Source organism: Corvus hawaiiensis, chromosome 4 (genome assembly GCF_020740725.1).
Source record: "Corvus hawaiiensis isolate bCorHaw1 chromosome 4, bCorHaw1.pri.cur, whole genome shotgun sequence".
In the NCBI taxonomy this organism is placed as follows: Eukaryota; Metazoa; Chordata; class Aves; order Passeriformes; family Corvidae; genus Corvus; species Corvus hawaiiensis.
The window spans coordinates 47,385,533-47,402,424 of record NC_063216.1 but is presented as its reverse complement, the minus strand read 5'-3'; the positions used below and the strand labels follow the sequence as shown (position 1 = coordinate 47,402,424).

The following is a 16,892-nucleotide window of genomic DNA, read 5'->3' as shown; positions in this document are numbered from 1 at the left end:
TTGACCTATAAATATGATATGATCTTAAAATGTTGAATTTGAAAATAATATAATGTAAAGGAAACTGTAAACTATTCAGATTTTCTTTTCAATTATATTCTTGTTTGATAGTCCCAGACGTATTTCTCCAAGGAAAAAAGACAGGAAGAAATGAAGTTGTCACACCAGTGGAGAAAAATCTGCTTGGTTTCTCCACCACAGAAAGCTGACTTCAGGGTCTTGGATATAAATTTGTCATGATCGTCCAGTATATCTCAAGATAATCCAACCATTGGCTCCAAAGCCATCAGAAGACCCAAACACAGCCTATTCTACATTTCATGTCAAATTCCAAGGCTGGAAACTTCAGCCATAATGAACATGCAGAGCTTTCCTGCACATAAGGATTCACACTCTCAGAGTAACTCAGTACACTCTTGTTACCAGCATTAAGTACTTACACAGAGACAGAAAATGACATTTCCTCAAAAGGTTTTTTTGGTTAAACTCATGTGATATTTGCCTTTAAAACTTTGTAACAATTTTCCTGTTTACAACTCCTATATTACGTCTCTACTGGAAGGATCATTTTTAAAGAACATGTAGCCAGTATACTCAATGAGTAAAAATGTTTCCAGAAAGGGAGAAGGTTCTGGGGAGTGGTCACAGGCAACTGCAGCAATGCCATTGGGTTGCTGTGACACAGCATCCTGCTCCATGATGTATAATAGGAGTCTAAAGGAGGACTAAACAGTCCTTCTCGTACTTCCTGATCACAGCTGCATGTAACATCCATTGTTTTCCTGTTCAAGTCCAAGGAAAATTTTATATAAGATATTCTATATGACATGATACACATTTAGGCAAATGAAAAATTCAGAATATAACTGCAAGCCCAGAAAATAATATTTTAAATATGGAAATGATAACAAAAATATGCGCTACATTATTTGAGCACTTAAAATGTTAATGAAAAAAGGAAAATTCTGATCAACAGATCCAAGAGAGTTTACTGTGTAACAATTTATTTCATACTATTTTTATTATTTTAGTAAAAACTGTGGCATGCAAATGTAATCACTCTGTTTTCCTAGGCATAAGGATAAAGGAATCTAGCAGAATGCATTACTCAGTACACGTAACAACTCTACGGGAGGAATTTGAAACCAAGAATATAAAACTGGAAAAGTAGGTCTGATTCCAGTATTAGGGAAATGTCAGCATTTACTCATGATAGGAACAAGTAACAGAAAGATAAGAATAATATCAATGTTTTTTCAGTCCTAGCATCTTACAATATATTCCTAACAAAAAAGTATAGGAAAGCTTAATCTTCTGAAACAGAAAATGGCTAGAGAAACAGTTGATTGGTGGGACAGTTATCTAAAGGAAGATAACATTACTATAAATGAAAATATCAAAAAGTTTGGAATTTGAAACTGCAAAATCAACTATATAACATTTACAGGAACATACCATTTTTTGCAATCATCTTCTTTCCTCCACAACATAAAATCTGAATGTATTTAAGAAAATTACCCTGGGTACTCACTTGTAGAAACTTAATAAAAATTTGGCAGTGGGATTACAAAACCAGGCCAAAAGGAAAACCCTGCCCTTTTTCTTTTCTTAGAAAAACCTCAAGAAGCCGTACTACTTGCCAAATAGAAATATTTTTAAGTGATCAGTATTAGGGAAAATGCATGATATATCATTGCAACCCTCCAACTTGTATCTCCATGGCTGCTTCAAGGACAGAGAAGATTCACAGCCAAGGTGATGGTGGGAATAATGAAGGCAGTCATTTGCTGTGGTGGAGCTTGCAGCATAGGGAAAAAATAGGTACAACTCTGCTACTGCAATGATTTCTGCACTCACGTCCCAGTGAACCATCAGAACTACTTGCAACTTGGCAATTAAAGGGTTTTTTTTCCTTTAGAGCCTGGCAGAAGGCCAAGGAATGTTATCGCCTGAATTCTAACAGATATGGTATTAACATTTTAGATTACAGTGACAGATAATGATATAAAAGTGTTTGACTGACTGTTCTATTTTATCTTTAAGCAAATGGCAATTTTTGGATTAGGTTCTGATCCTGATGACTGAAGGTTTCAAATCATGCTCAAGCTAGATAAGAACATCTAATATCTTTCTTCCCTATGACTGCTAAAATAACTATTATCTTCCTTTGTTTCTATATTTAAACATTAATTACACTTAGAATTAAGTTAGTGAAAGCTGCACACAAAGCATTCTCATTTAAAAGAATCTATCTCTGGGCCAAACTTCGACAAGAGATAAGATGGTCCATGTTTGAGACAGCAAATATGACTAAAGAGTTTGATGAAGCAGTACTGAGAGAACAACAATACATGAGTGGATGTGTCCACCTAATATTTTGATAGACCCTACTCACAGTTTCCAGCCTCACCTGGTAGCTCCTAAGGCATACACACACATTCCTCTGTATGCCTGCAACTTCCCTCATTTAAATATTAGACATTTTGTTTCTAATTCCAGTAAAAACCAGGGAATATGCAGAAAAACTCTTCTGTCCTTTGTCAGGTCCACACAACCAGAAGGTGCATTTTTAAAACATGCAATTTACCCACAGAGTCAGATCCCTCACCAAATGTCACAGTGCAGGTACTTCAAAAAAGTGCAAACTGAGGAAAAAACAGTACTTTATCTGCTTACCCTTTATATTAGAGCCCCCATAGTGGAACTGGGAGACCTGCATTTGGTGCCCTCTTTAGCTCACAGTTCAAACCACACATCTTATGTCCTCAAACAAAAGCATTACCTCCAATCAGGCTCACTCAGAAGGAAAACAACCAATCTAATGGTTACTTAGGTGGAAGGAGAGATGTCTTATATGTGGTTTCTGTCCTCTGCGCTGATGTTACTTTCTGTTTTTAAAATTGAATATAAACACCCTCTATTTCTGTGTTATGAATGTGGTCTTCTACACAGTGTAAAATCCTCAACAGAAAGGACAAACATAAATCCATAAAACAACTATAACCTCACGATGAAGGTATTTCTACAGAAAGTTTGAATACTTCAGAGATGCCCCATGTAACCATTAGGGCTATTCTCTATTCTTAGCCAGACAGAGTCTCAAAACACTAGGAATATAGTTTCTTGCTTCTCATAGTCACACCCATTTCCAAACTCAGGGCATGTGTGGCACAGGCTGCACCACAACATTGGTGTCAGCAGTGTTCCTGCCTCAGCAAGGCAGCTGAGGAAGGCTCATTCATCCAAGAAGGGTGACCTAACCCCCAGCTTCAGAAGCTCAGTAGCTCCTTCATTCAGCTGGATTTCAGAACAGCTCCTCCTCTGCAAGGAGAAACCAAAATTCATTATCTCCTTGTGAACAGAAAGACATTCCCTCAGACTTCTACTTTAGTGCAAATTCACAGACAAGTAGGAGCAGTAATTCTGCATCACATATCATAGTTTAGTTTATCTATATGATAGGTATCAGATGAATAAGTTCAGCTTCTGAGTGACTTTTTTTAAAGGAAAATAAATTATCATGACTTTTCATGATAAATCCAAAAATACTCAATTACTTACCTACCTATAGTGTTTTCAGGTTCCATAACAAATTCCTTCTGGCATGAAAGTATTCATCATTAGCCATATTTTTAAACTATTTTTTTCCAGGTTTTAAAATTAATATTAAACATATTGTTTTGTATTTTGAGAAATAGTAAACTATGCTTAAATTCAAAAGCACTCTTCATTTAATTAGAATATTATATTGCATTATCAATGTAAAAAAAAAAACCTAGTGATCACAAAAGGTTCACAGAATTATGTATTTTGAAAGGGTTTTTCATTTTAGGATAGAAACTTTGTGTCACAGTAGCCTCTTGTCTAGAAAGGAGTGCTTGTAAGGGGGTATCAGTACATTTTTTTCTCAAAAGGACCAGTCCAATACTTGACACCTTAAACATGGGCTGTGATACAATGGTCGTAAAATCAATTCATGCTCCCTATGACAGAAATCGCAAACAGGCAGTGGTGGTAAACTGATGCTTCCCTGCCACATCTGCCAGCAAACACTATATGTTTGTACAGGTTTGTTTGTTTTCCAAGGGTTAGCAATGTGTAGGAGGATCAGGATCAGTCGTCATCAGTTTTTCGACTCATATACTTGACAACATCCTTTTGGAGATTGATATGCCTCTCTCCTCATACTGCAGCACAAATGCTTCTGTTACTGTGAGCTGATTCTCAGGTGCATGTGCCTGGGTAAGGCACCCATCACCACGTTATCCGGGTCCACAGCAAAATGAAAAAAAAAGCAGAGTTAGTGGGATTTTTTTACAGAAGACAGGATAAATGGAATATAAGTATGTGCACAGCCAGGAATCACACAGGAGGACTCATAATCCTGTGTTCAGGGGGAAAAAAATCAAGCTTTGAGTTGTTTTAAATGCTGTTTAACTTTTTTAGCTCTTGGACTTACTGTCCAGAATGATGAAACTTCAACCATCAGTCAAGATAATGGGAGCAGAAGTGTATTCAAACCAGACTTCTCAAGAGAAAGAAGGATGGATTTGGCACCCACACACATCACACTGAAAAGATGTAATCTGAAATCCCAGCTTGTAACCCTGTTTCTCAATTGGTCCTCAGAGACTGGTTTCCCATGCCCTGCCTTGGCCTCTCTTTTTCTTGCTGCTGACTTGGGAGTTTTCATTTGTGCCATATCCCTGAAATAAGTGCAACAAGCCTAGAGATAGCCTGTCAGAGTCATCTGTTCATATTCCTCCTGAAGTCTGCCTGGAGAGCAGAAAGCTCATTAAAAAAATTTTCACACACTGATGATCTTTTTCTTCTTTTTCTTTTTCTTTTCTTTAACAATAGCTTTTGAAAAAGAGATGGGTTTGAAAGTTAGTGCAACTAGTGAATAATATGAGTAAGTCAATAGGAAAGTAAAGATTTTTTTTAAAAGCAGATTATGGATTTTTGGAATTGTAGGGGCTCCTTCAAAGTCATTAGGGCTTGTCATGTCAATATGTTAGTAAGGACTTCTATAAAGGAAGATTAATGATGCTAGGGATAATTAGTGCTGAAAAAACTCACATATTTCTCAGTATTTGGAAACTCCATGAAAAGGTGAACAGCGTCAAGCTCTCCTTCAATGTACCTTAGCTTCATTTCTGCCAGGAAAGCAGGGGGAAGATTTTTTATGACACAATGGGAAATTAAACTCCCAGTATCTTTGGAAATGAATGGTAATTGACCTGCATAACTCTGATTTTTGCTTTTTTAAAAATCCCCTATATACAGTGAGGGTAGCTGATTTACTAAATCCAAAAGCCAAAATCTTTCTGAATATTTTTTCTTTCCAAAAGAAACTGAACAGATAAAGTAGCTGTTTTTCCAAACTAAACACTCAAGTCATGCTTGTTGTTATTATTTTTCCCTGCAAGACTTCTTCATATATTTTGTTAAAGACATGAAAAGATACAAATTAAAGAAAAAGGAGCTTTTTGTTAGCTAGCAAGAATTTAAAGAAGTCCCTGCAGCTAATAATCTGATTTTTCAGGGGGGCTCATGAACTTTCCTTTTTTTTGTTTAAAAAAATTAGATATTCCCCAAGTCATCTCTGCTATAAGGCTGAGGCTCAAATGACAAACACTGTTCAGATAATTAATGGTATAGTTCTGCTGGGTTTTCCCTTGCACAGAAAATCTAAAATTGGTGGTGGATGTTTTTATTCTCAATTATGAAGCACTAATTCCCAAAATAGTCCTTATGATTATAATTTGTTTCTATGAAATACTTAATGATAGATGTTACTCATCAGTTTTTCAAAAATAGTAGCAAGCATACTTTGGCAAAGTTTGAATTCCATAGAAGCAAACACAGCTTGACCAGCCCATGTGTATGGAATCAAAATGGTCTGGATATTGGCTTTTTGGATGTTTAAAGAGAAATAATCAAAGCAAAAGAATTCTGAATGCTGGCTAGGATATCTTGGCTGTTTTCCAATAGACAACTAAACTGGGAAGCCACAGCAGAAAACCATATTCCGGTTTAGAGGGGGAAAAAGGCTGAGCAAAGGGTGTCCGCGCAGTTCGTTTCTGGCATGATGCCCATCTTTGGTGGCCTGCAGGACCACATCAGATTCTGTTTTGCCTGCAGTCAAATTGCAACTTGCAAAAGACTTTGCAGAAAGTGTCTCTGCATCCTGAAGTCCTGAATCAGTGAGGCATTTTGAAGAAAGGTATCTTCACACAGCAGAAAAATACCTAGCAGATTGATATATAAAAATACCTGCTCATGAAATGCTATCATCAGAGTGAACATTTTAAAATCTAAATGGAAACAGAGAAATTAACTGACTGGGTTTTTTGGAATCCTTCCTCTGGGTTTAACTCCTTAGCTTGCGGTAATACCTTTACTTTATCCAGGTTGTTAGAGTTTATTCTGATCTTGTATAAGCAGATAAACAGCCGACGCTATACGATGATGAAAAATGGAGTTCAAAATCCTATTATACTGCAGATCACATTTCAAGTTATATTAGCCTATAAGAAGGCATTAGTATGTGAATCTGGAGAGCTTGTTCATTGTGTTAGGGTTAACAGAAACACATGCAAAAGAAAGACCTTTTTACAATATTAAATAATCCATCACAGCTTGTGCTGGTATGTATGCATAGATATTAAGGGCTGGAATGACCAAGAGGAAACAACTCTCACATTGTCACAAGCTACTAAAGTTCCTGGTCAGCTGTTAGGAGTGAAGCATAGAAATCAGACAACGCTGCAAAGCAGCAGTCTTTTTTTGATGATGAAACAATCTCATTCAATACACATTATTCATGAAGTTAGTCTTGGCAGATAACTGCACACAGAACCATCATGTATGTTACTAAAAATTGTTCCTTTCTAGGGTTCATTCCAGGAATTCATTTGCATCATACATATCTCCTGATATAAATATTTGTATGAGACAAGAAATATTCTTTCTTTTTTTTTTAACCACGCTTTTTTTAGCATTTTCCAACTATACCATCATTACAAAATGACGTAAAATCAGAGAATGCTGAAAATGGCAGTTGAAATACTTAAACTGTCAACAGATTAATAAAAGTCTATCCATTGAAAACTCTGATTCTTTGGTACTGATTAGTGAACCAATGTCAGGAGACACAGATACACACAAGGAGAAAATGTTGCATAGACCAGACTCTTCTGAATTTGTTGATGGAGGCCACAGATACAACAGCATAATAGAACAGGATAGAATTTCTTACCTTTATGATGATTTGCCCCAGATGCTAATTTCCCCCACAGCGTTACAACAAATATTATTATTAGCAGTTTTCCTTTTGTTGCTTTCTGTAAGTATCTCTTATTCATCCTGAAAAAAAAATACACAAAAAATAAATATTTATCTTAAGATTTCTTAAAAAGACATCTTTTTCTCAATTTAAGGAGAATTGACTAATTTTTTATAAGTGGCCGGCTGACAATCCTAAAGTTTTAAATTCTGCTTAGCTCTACATGAGGTACATAGAGAAGCAACATAACCTCCCTCCCTGGCCTGACAACATTCCTACACCCTACACCAGGAGAATTCAACATCATCATCATCATTTCTCCCAGGGTAAAAACAGTGTTCATAACCACAGCAGACTCCAAAGCTGGCAAGAAGGATGAACCCCTGCATCTCTGAGCAGGTTTTGATAAACAGAGCAGTTCCACTAGTGTGTCTGAAGCCAGTCATGGTAATGTAGTTCTCTCTGATTATACAGTGGTGTTTTAACTTTTGGGATTGCAGGTCTTCTTGGATTGAGCCCATGAGTCATAAGGCAATAAGAGATTTGAATAGACCTTCAGCTCATGTACCAATCCTCCTGCAGAGAAATCCTGTTAGGAAGACCTAAGTTGTTTGGAAACATGAAATAGAGCAGGGCAGATTCACTACCCTCTCCCCTGTCTACCTTTGGGTAATGAAAAGATATGATTAACTGCACCAAGGGAAATCGCACAGAGCCCCCTCATCTCACTCAGTGATGTTTTCACTGTGACAGCAAGCCACCAGGGTGGTTCAAGCACAAGATAACACGAGTTATTTCTCAGTAACCTCCTCCAAAGACAAAATACCCCTCCACCTGCCAAAAAGACAAGTTCAGGAATGTAGGCTCTGGTGCTTAAGGATTATAGTTGTGCAGAGTGGCAAGAGGTATAGTAATTGAGTCCTTCTCTCACTTCTTCCCTGTAGAAGAACCCTAGCGAGCTAGCTATGAAACAGATCTACACAATGGTCCTGTTTCTGCTGATAGGTCAATAGAACAATGATAACTGTTTCAAACCATTTATACTAGAAAAGCTGAAAATTTGATCACTTGAACAAAATTCTTGCTCTATTGTAATGACTGGAACTGGGTTGCTTTTCTGAGCAGAAAAAAATGCATTGCTTCATTATGGTTGCACATTTTTCTCCTATTATATTCATAAGAAACCCAAAGGAATTCAAGTGTTTTTCCTCTGCTCATGTACAGTGCTGTCCTGGGCAGCCACAACTCTGAAATGCAGACTGCTATAACACAGAATTAACCAGTACTTTATTCAAAGTCCCAAATCATTTTCCACTCCTTCAAAACAATTCCTCTCCTCTCAGCAAATTTCTTTCAAATATAACACCACATGCTGATAAGGCAACACACACCTCACAACTCCACTTATGATTTCCAGACTTGAAACCAGACCACTTCCCCCAGATCTGCCAATCTTGCTCTCCAGGAGATTGATGAGCAGGCTGTGTGTAAGAAAACACGACTGAAACTAACAACCCACTGAAGAGTGTACTAAACCCTTTTAAACATGAATTCAGAGCAAACAGAACTCAGCATTCTTTTACGGAAGTCATACATTTATTATGTGTTTCCCAGAGGTTTAGATATCACGTTTATCAAGCAAAAAGAGAGAGGAGTAAGCAAGTGCCATAGCCAGGATGGTGCATGTGCGCCTGAAAGCCTGACTGATTAATAATCACAGCAGAGGTCACAGTGTGCTGCGAACCACTCTAAGGTCTGCTTTCTTGCACTTATTCCAGTGCCTTTGGAGTGTAAACTGCATATTCATCATCAGCTCCAGGTTTATGAACCACTCAAAGCTAAAGGGAAATACATTATTTGTCACTGTAAATAAGAACAAAAAAATGAAACTGGAATGCACATTCAGCATATGCCCTTTCACAGCTATCTCTGTGAAAAGAATATGAATTAACTCTTTCACTCTAGATTCTCATGGTGCACCTGTTATGCTGCTGGTGCCAAGTCATCCATCTCTCATTAAAATCAAATCTTTCTTCCTCACCTACATAACACTGCGCAAAACCCAGTGGGAATTGCACCATTAAAGCAAGGTTGAATCTAATACAGTTTCTTCCTGTATTCTGCTGATGCCGATTCCCTCACTGTGCTGCGAGGCTGGCAGCAAATGCACATCAGAAAATGCAAATGCATCAGGAAAAACAGTAGCAGCAGGAGAAAGAGAGAAAACCAACCTCTCTGCCTGTGAACCGCAGCCCTCAGGATGCATGGCAGAGTGAAGATAGAAACCTCTGCACACAGCTGAGAACACCAAAAAGGAGTAAGCTAGCACTGAGTGAGACTGTTTTCTGCTAAGGCAGGGAACGGTTTCAGCTTTGGCACAGAAAATCTGGGCTCAGTGCCATTGCCAGGTTTCCCAATTATGAGAAAAACTATACACCATTTTCTGCACCACAAGCCTATTACATTATTCTGCACTAGTTATTTGTGGTATTCACCTTTAGAAGGATAAAAATCTGAACTGTGTCTAATAGTAGTCCCATAGTAGGCATAATTAACAGAAAAATCAGTGCAAGTAGCAGTTCTGGTTTGGGACTAATAGTTCAGAGGCCACCAGAAGAACTACAAAAAAAATCTGAGCAGTTAAAGCATCCATAACATACAGCTGCTGAAATTGAAAAAGCTGGGAAATTATATTAAGCATCAAACTAATTATGCTGTATAACCCTAGACCTAGACCTGTGGTTGTGTGCATTGTCCACTCGCAGTGGTCAATCCAAGGACAGACGAGTGGCTGCATAAGCACAAACAAGATATGAAGATCTCTGCTCTGAGCAGTCCTGCTACACACAGGGACCACACTGTAGCAATACATCCCTAGAAATAAAAAATGAAGGGTCTGTAATCCAAGAAGCTGAGTGGTTGGGATGGATGCACAACATAGTGTGTCAAGAGCTAGAAAAGGAGGAACATGCATTATCACCTGGGCTTGGAAACTCTGATGCTGGCTATTTTGTTGTTGATTTGCAAAACGGCCCATGATAGAGCACTGAAAAGATACTGGAACTAGATAGCATTTGACCCCATCTCTGAAACAACTATTAGCCTCTTGCAACCCTGATCGATGTCAAGTAAGCACATTCAGGAAATAAAATTGAGTCCATTTCAGTACTGTTATTGCATTAACATAACTGGCTGTGTTAAGTAGGACAAATGAGCTCTGAAATGATGTCTTCTTTTACTAGAGGTGATGCAGAGCTCCACAGACAAACTATAGATATTAACCTGAACAGTTTCCTTTTTGAGACATTTATTCTTTTATTTACCTTCTTTTCTGCAGAACCTCTCCCTCACTGTGATCCATCCAGCCTTCAATAATGCCACAAAGCTGATCAAAACAGAGAATAGACATGGTATAGGAAACACCTGCATCTGAAATTCAATTTTACACTAGCTTTATGTGTAACAAAAAATTTCCTTCTGTTTCTAACCCAACATATTGGAAATAAACCCAAGGAATTCTCAGCACTTTCACACAAAAGAGGACATGAAATTCTGCTGTGTCTGAGTTCATTTTTCAATGTGCTTTGAGGCAAGGAAAAAGAAAGATAGCTCCTTTTGTGGTTCAGGAACACATTCAAAATATAACAGAAAGGTATCACCCACATAATTCAAGCAGGCAGTGGCTGAGTGTGAGATGGCTCTCTTGTGCCCAGCTCTTCACTGACACCATACACAAGGAATACATTCATAGGATTTGTTACTTTTGCTCCCTAAGATTTCTTTTCCCTGAAGCACACTCCATGACACCAACACCAGTCTGGTATCATGAACTCAAGAATGGACTGTTTTGGTGATTAGTAACAAAAAAAAACCTGCAGGACTTTTCTTCTCAGGGAGAAACCATATCTGATGCTGCAGAGGAGTTTCACAAGCTGCCATGTCAGCAGAAATCCCTCTCCCAGCCCTCTGTGGCTCAACAGCAGCAAACTGTGAATACACTCCTAGGTTGCACAGGCTGTCCTTGTCACTGCTTCACCTCAGTGTCAGTCCACTTTCAACAGCAGATGTGGTCCAACCATTCAGCTGTACTGAAAATGCTATGCACAGATGGGTATTTTCACTGTAGCATCCATAAGCTTTGAGCTTCTACTTTCTTCCTTCTTTGCTTCTGGACTTGAGATCAGCCATCTTTCCAACAGCTCAGAATTAGAGAATCGCATGGGAATTACCTTACATCTTATGGCCAGTGCTAAATTGCCTTGCTTTCTGATTTTAGGTGAAGCGCAAACTCATGTAATCTTTGTTGTTGATGAGTAAAAAAATGTAAGGAAACAATAGCTTTCATTCTTCCTTTAAAAGCTTATACACAAATAAAATTCTCATCTGTTTCCTAGGAGTAACAGTATTTTTCTCTGTTGCTCCTTGTTTTTCTTTTCTTTACAAACAACAGCTTCTCTGAAGGTGTTCAAAGTTCATTTGTTCCTGCTTTACATATGTGGGAAGTTTCACTGTCAGTAAGATCCATATGCCTTTTGCAAACACACAGAACCTGTGAATGCAAGTGTTCATAAAGAGATATAAAAGCCTATTTCTCTACTGAATCATAACAAAATGCTTAAGAGACAAAAATCTGATAGAAAATTAGTCCCACATCCTCTTACTTTTCTTTCTATGACAAGTATTTTATTTGCTACTTCAGAGAAACCCGAAATGAGTAGTAGAAATCACTTGAGACCCCAAATCTCTTGTACAGAAATAATGCAGCCATTTAAATTATCTTCTCTGCTGTGTTGAATCTTACGTTATTTATTAGTTGTGTTAGTTTCTACGTCCCACACAATGCAGGTATTTGCAGTTTTATTCAGCCTTTCCTGTGTAGACTAATGCAGATTTAAAAACGCCCCCCTGGTGAATAAGGTCGCTTTGTAAAAGTAACACCGATGTGACCCCTGTGCATTTGCATATATATAAATTCCCTCTCTGACATTCCTGTCATGTTTGCTCAGTGAACAAGTAATTTGCCACTCTCATTACTTCAGGTACAAGGTACCTTGTGAAAATCAATCTTTCTGCTTCATACATCGCAGCCTGTAAAAGACACAAAGTGTACCCTGATTCCAAAATGAAGCTGGGGGACAAACATGGACACGTTCTCGCACATGTACTTTCTTTGATCTAGGTGAGCAACAAAAGAAAGAGAGTAGGCATTTAGCCTAGCAATGCCTACTGCCTATGAGACAGCAGTCTCATATAGGAGATGTGGGAAATCCCTTCATGCAAAGCAAAGGGGTGGGGTTTGTTGGGTATTTTTTTAAAAAAGTTGTTGTTTAACAGTGTGGATCTTTCAATAGAGAGAATAAGTAGCCATAGAGAGCTTAGCCCCACTACTGAGAAATATTCAGAAATAGTTAAAGCACTGTAGGCAGACCAATACAGTAATGTTGTCACTGTTACTTTCAGTAAAGTGTAGCAGAGGAAGCAGATTGAAGATTTTGAGGCTTTAATGCCATAAAGAGGGTTTTTGAAAGGCTACTGTGCTAAAACTTAGGACACTGAGGCAAATTAAATCTTGCCAAAAGTACTTTAGCATATGATTGATATGCATGCCCATATTTGTCTTTTACTTAAATCAGTGTAACTTAAGCACATACTTAAACTTAAGCACATACTTTCCAGAAATGTATGTACACAACCTGAGTTCTTGGAAACTGATTAGCAAGTAAGCTTTTGTGAGGAGAGACAGTTTCAAGAAAAGAAAGCCTCTCAAATATCTGAAAAACAAAAAGTTACGGAATGTACGAAAACATGGGGGAAAAAGAAAAAAAAAAAACAAAACAAAAAACCAACCATTCTTCTTTGAATACAATTAGTTTCCCAGCAGAGGGAAACTGTAGACAGATGCACATACAGGTAATTACATTTGCCAGCAGTCTCATAGCACTTGGATGTGAAATTTACATATATATTATTGTTTCCAAAATCTGATAAGCATGGACGTTCAAATTACCAGAGGTATAAAATGCTTTAGCCACCTATCTGTATTCCATCTCCCAGCTAGAAACACTGAGAGATGATGGAAAGAACTTATTCCTTCCAAAAGGGTATGTATGGTTGTGATGATCCCCCCTTACAAACTTAGATGATAGTGATGAATGGTCTTCCCTCTAAACTGCTATCAGTGTTAATATCCCTTGTTTCCAGATTAACCTCAGTTCTCTGTACACACAGTTGATTGTAATTTTCATCTTCATTAATTTTCCGATACAACACTTAATTGAAAGCAATAAAGAAAGCAAAGAAATTGTAAACAAGAAATGCATGGCCCTTCTAGCCAGCTTCAACTCAAACAATACAGATGTATTTAACTGTGTATATATTAAATTTCCTTCTTGATCATTTCATGAGGACCGGCAAAAGAATTTTCACCTGATGAACATAAATGCTGACATGTTACTCAGTATGGAGAAATAAGATGTCATGAATTTTGGGGAGGTTAGGTTCTATACTTCTGTGTATTTACAAAACCATAAAACTGAAATAATAATCTAGCATTAAACCTACACATTCCATTCAATGATTTTTTTTTAAGTGCTAGCATAAAACATTATGGAATATTTAAACATCCAAAGTATTAAAATATCTTTAATCTGCCCAGTGGAGTCCAACACCCTTGTGAAATCTCTGACCATGAAGCGTTCAGTATTAGAGGGTGCTTAGGCTCCAATTCTCATCATTTTCTCTGATATTATCATGCCACTTTAAACTGTTTCTCTCCCAGTTTCTATGCTTAAGGGAGCTTTAAGTTGCTGGGGGTACTAGCTATTCACTTAATCATCAAGGCAGCAGTATTTGCTTATATTTTACATGTGATCCTCCTGCAGATGGTTATTTAAATTTTCTTTATTCATATCTCACTAACCAATCAAAAGCTTAACTGTGAAAAAAAAAAAAAAAAAGATAACTCTGCAATGAGCTTTGAACAAAGTGTCTCACAAAGACCTGAATCACTAGGTGTACTGTGATTTCATAAAGGGCATTGCAGTGGCAGACATAAGCCTCCAAATCTATGAAGGCAGAGAAAGCATCAAATATTAGTAGAATGGGAACTGAAGTGCCCATATTTAAAAGCAAGGACAAAAATTATCTGGGCAAGTGTAAGCCTACTAGTCTGACCTCTTCAGTTTGCAAGAGCTTTGAAGGCTTTGAAGAAAAAGATAAATTAAAGACAGGGAAGTAAATAGAACATAGGATAAAATGAAGCAGTGTTACCAAAGGTAGCTCATCTAACTTGACAGCTTTTTTGATAACTGATTTTCCAGACAAAGAAATGAAGTAGATATAATTCGTCTGGTTTTAGATAAAGCATTTTCTACAGTGTCACTACAGAACTTCTACATTAATCTGAAGATGCTGTGGATTACTATAAAAATTGAAAGGTGAATCCAGGTGCAGTAACAGTATGTAGTACTGAAAGGGAATATCAGGGATTAATAGCATTTCTGCTACAAGTCGGGAACTCATCATCTGAAACAACATGTGTAAAAATAATTTATTTAAACTGATCACCAAGGGCACATCAGTATCAATATCACACAAGATGGCTGTGAAAAAAGCAAATCCTATAAACAATTAAATTATATCTTCCTAATAAATACCAGAAGGACAAGTATGAAGTTTCTTAAACTATCATTTGGAATAATCTCTACAATTCTGGCCAGTCATCTTTATGAAAGTGAAACCGAACCCACAAAAAATATGGGGACAGTCTTCCAGCCGGAGGAATAAAGTCTCCACTACAGGAGGAGTTTTAAAGGGCTTGGCTTGTGCAGCAAAGGAAAGGCTGAAGGGAAACAGAGAAATCAAAAGGAAATAAACACAGTGAGGGCAAAAAAAAAAAATATCCACAAGAAATGCATTAGATGATATCTTGCTAGCAGGCAGGATCAGGACACTTAGCTCAGTGATTCCAGAGGTCTCATCCAGTCTTGTCTCTATATCAATATCATGATTCCTTTCTTGTACTTTAGTACAAGACAAGGGCTAGTTTTTTTCATGAAAAAAACTATAAGCAAGTTCTTTGCAAGTTCATTAGTGAAGTGGTTTTTTCCACGTCATTTCATTCTCCTCAGAATAAACCCCTAAAGTCACAGAATTTCACAGAAAAAAACCTGTGAGTCTCCTCACTAATTACCTGAACCCACATTGTGTTCCATCCAAAAACTGACCATGCTGATGAACATCTGATTAAGACAAACATTCCTTCTTATTATTTTACCATCTTCAAAGTATAATTGCCATCTCTGTGTCATAAAATTTAAGGTGACCCAAAAAGTCACAGTACTATACTGGTGGATCATTCAGTACCAAAATTGCTTTTTGACTAACTTCAGTGAATTAAAATCATATTGTTGAGAATGGGTGACTATTCCATAATTAAGACTCCCTCACTTTATTTAGAACTCACTCTCTTTTCTATCACTTATGTTTTAAATTTAAAATCTTTGCACTGTCATGCTGTTTGTAACATTGACAACATGGAAATGTTAAAACTGGCAAGCATAACAATTTTCAAGACATGAAGAGGTCTTGTTTTCTGCAAGAAACAAAGAAAATGTAGAAAATGTGGAGATGTAGACACCAAAAACTATGTACTTTCAAGTCCAAATATTTTCAGATAATAGCAGAAGAAACTATACCATTAGAAGTATTTTGAAAGTGTGGATACAGGAATTTAAAAATCTCTGTTGTTATTAGATCTATTTAAAGTGGCTACTATCTTAAACATAGATAGTGTTTCAATAGATAAGATTTTCAATAGATAGTGGAGGACTAATTCTGTGATTCTTACATAGATATAAGAGTATGGATGAAGGCGATCATTATATTACACAATCTTGCCAGACCTGGAATGTGTATGTTCAGTCAGATTCTATTGCTCAAATATCCCACTGAAAGTTAAATTTTGTTTTTCTAAAGAATTCTTCTGGCAAATAACACTATGACAGACCTCTGCAGATGAACAGGGAAGCGGGACTCAGACTGAGTTCTCCCCTGCTATTTTCATGACAATTATATCTGTCAGTAGGCATAGTAGCACTTCTGACAAATATTAGTAGGTCTGAGCCTAATCTATGTTTTATACCTGACTCCTACACATTTTGGGCCACACTTGAAAGTAAGGGTTCAAGTGTAAATAAAAATGGCAGGTTGCTCAAATCACAGAAAAATATGAAGCTTGCTTGTGCAATGACCAAAATAGCTCTAACAGCTGACATAACACACTAAGAAGACAGGAGAGTTGTCAACTGGGCGTAAACCTAGTTGAAACGCAGTTGGAATATGTTCCTCCACTCTTTTAATGTCAAGTCCTAACACATGCTTATTTGTCACAGCCACCACAGGCATCAACCACTTCCAGAGAAAAAAAAGTGTGATCAAAGTTAGATCAGACTCTTCCAAAATATGGCTCTGGTACATAATGAAAATCTCTATTTCTGAGCAGATGCATAGGAAAAGACATTTTCACTCTGAGAGATGCTGAAGAAAGGCATCCAGGCTGCACAAACAACCTTCAGCTACCAGCTGGGAAGTCAAACATAAAGTC

At 37.3% G+C, this 16,892-nt stretch overlaps 1 protein-coding gene across 6 annotated transcripts in view; it reads right to left on the bottom strand.

The window, feature by feature from the left end:
* Positions 1-16,892, bottom strand: part of TAFA2 (TAFA chemokine like family member 2) — a 186,798-nt gene that overhangs the window by 46,816 nt on the left and 123,090 nt on the right. For all 6 annotated transcript variants that reach the window (XR_007203111.1, XR_007203110.1, XR_007203112.1 and 3 more), the window contains one exon: positions 7,262-7,368. Coding sequence is in view for 2 of the 6 variants with exons in the window: in XM_048301017.1 (XP_048156974.1) it covers positions 7,262-7,367 (106 nt within the window). In the remaining 4 variants the exon portion in view is untranslated. Of the gene's footprint in view, positions 1-7,261; positions 7,369-16,892 lie in introns of those variants that run through there.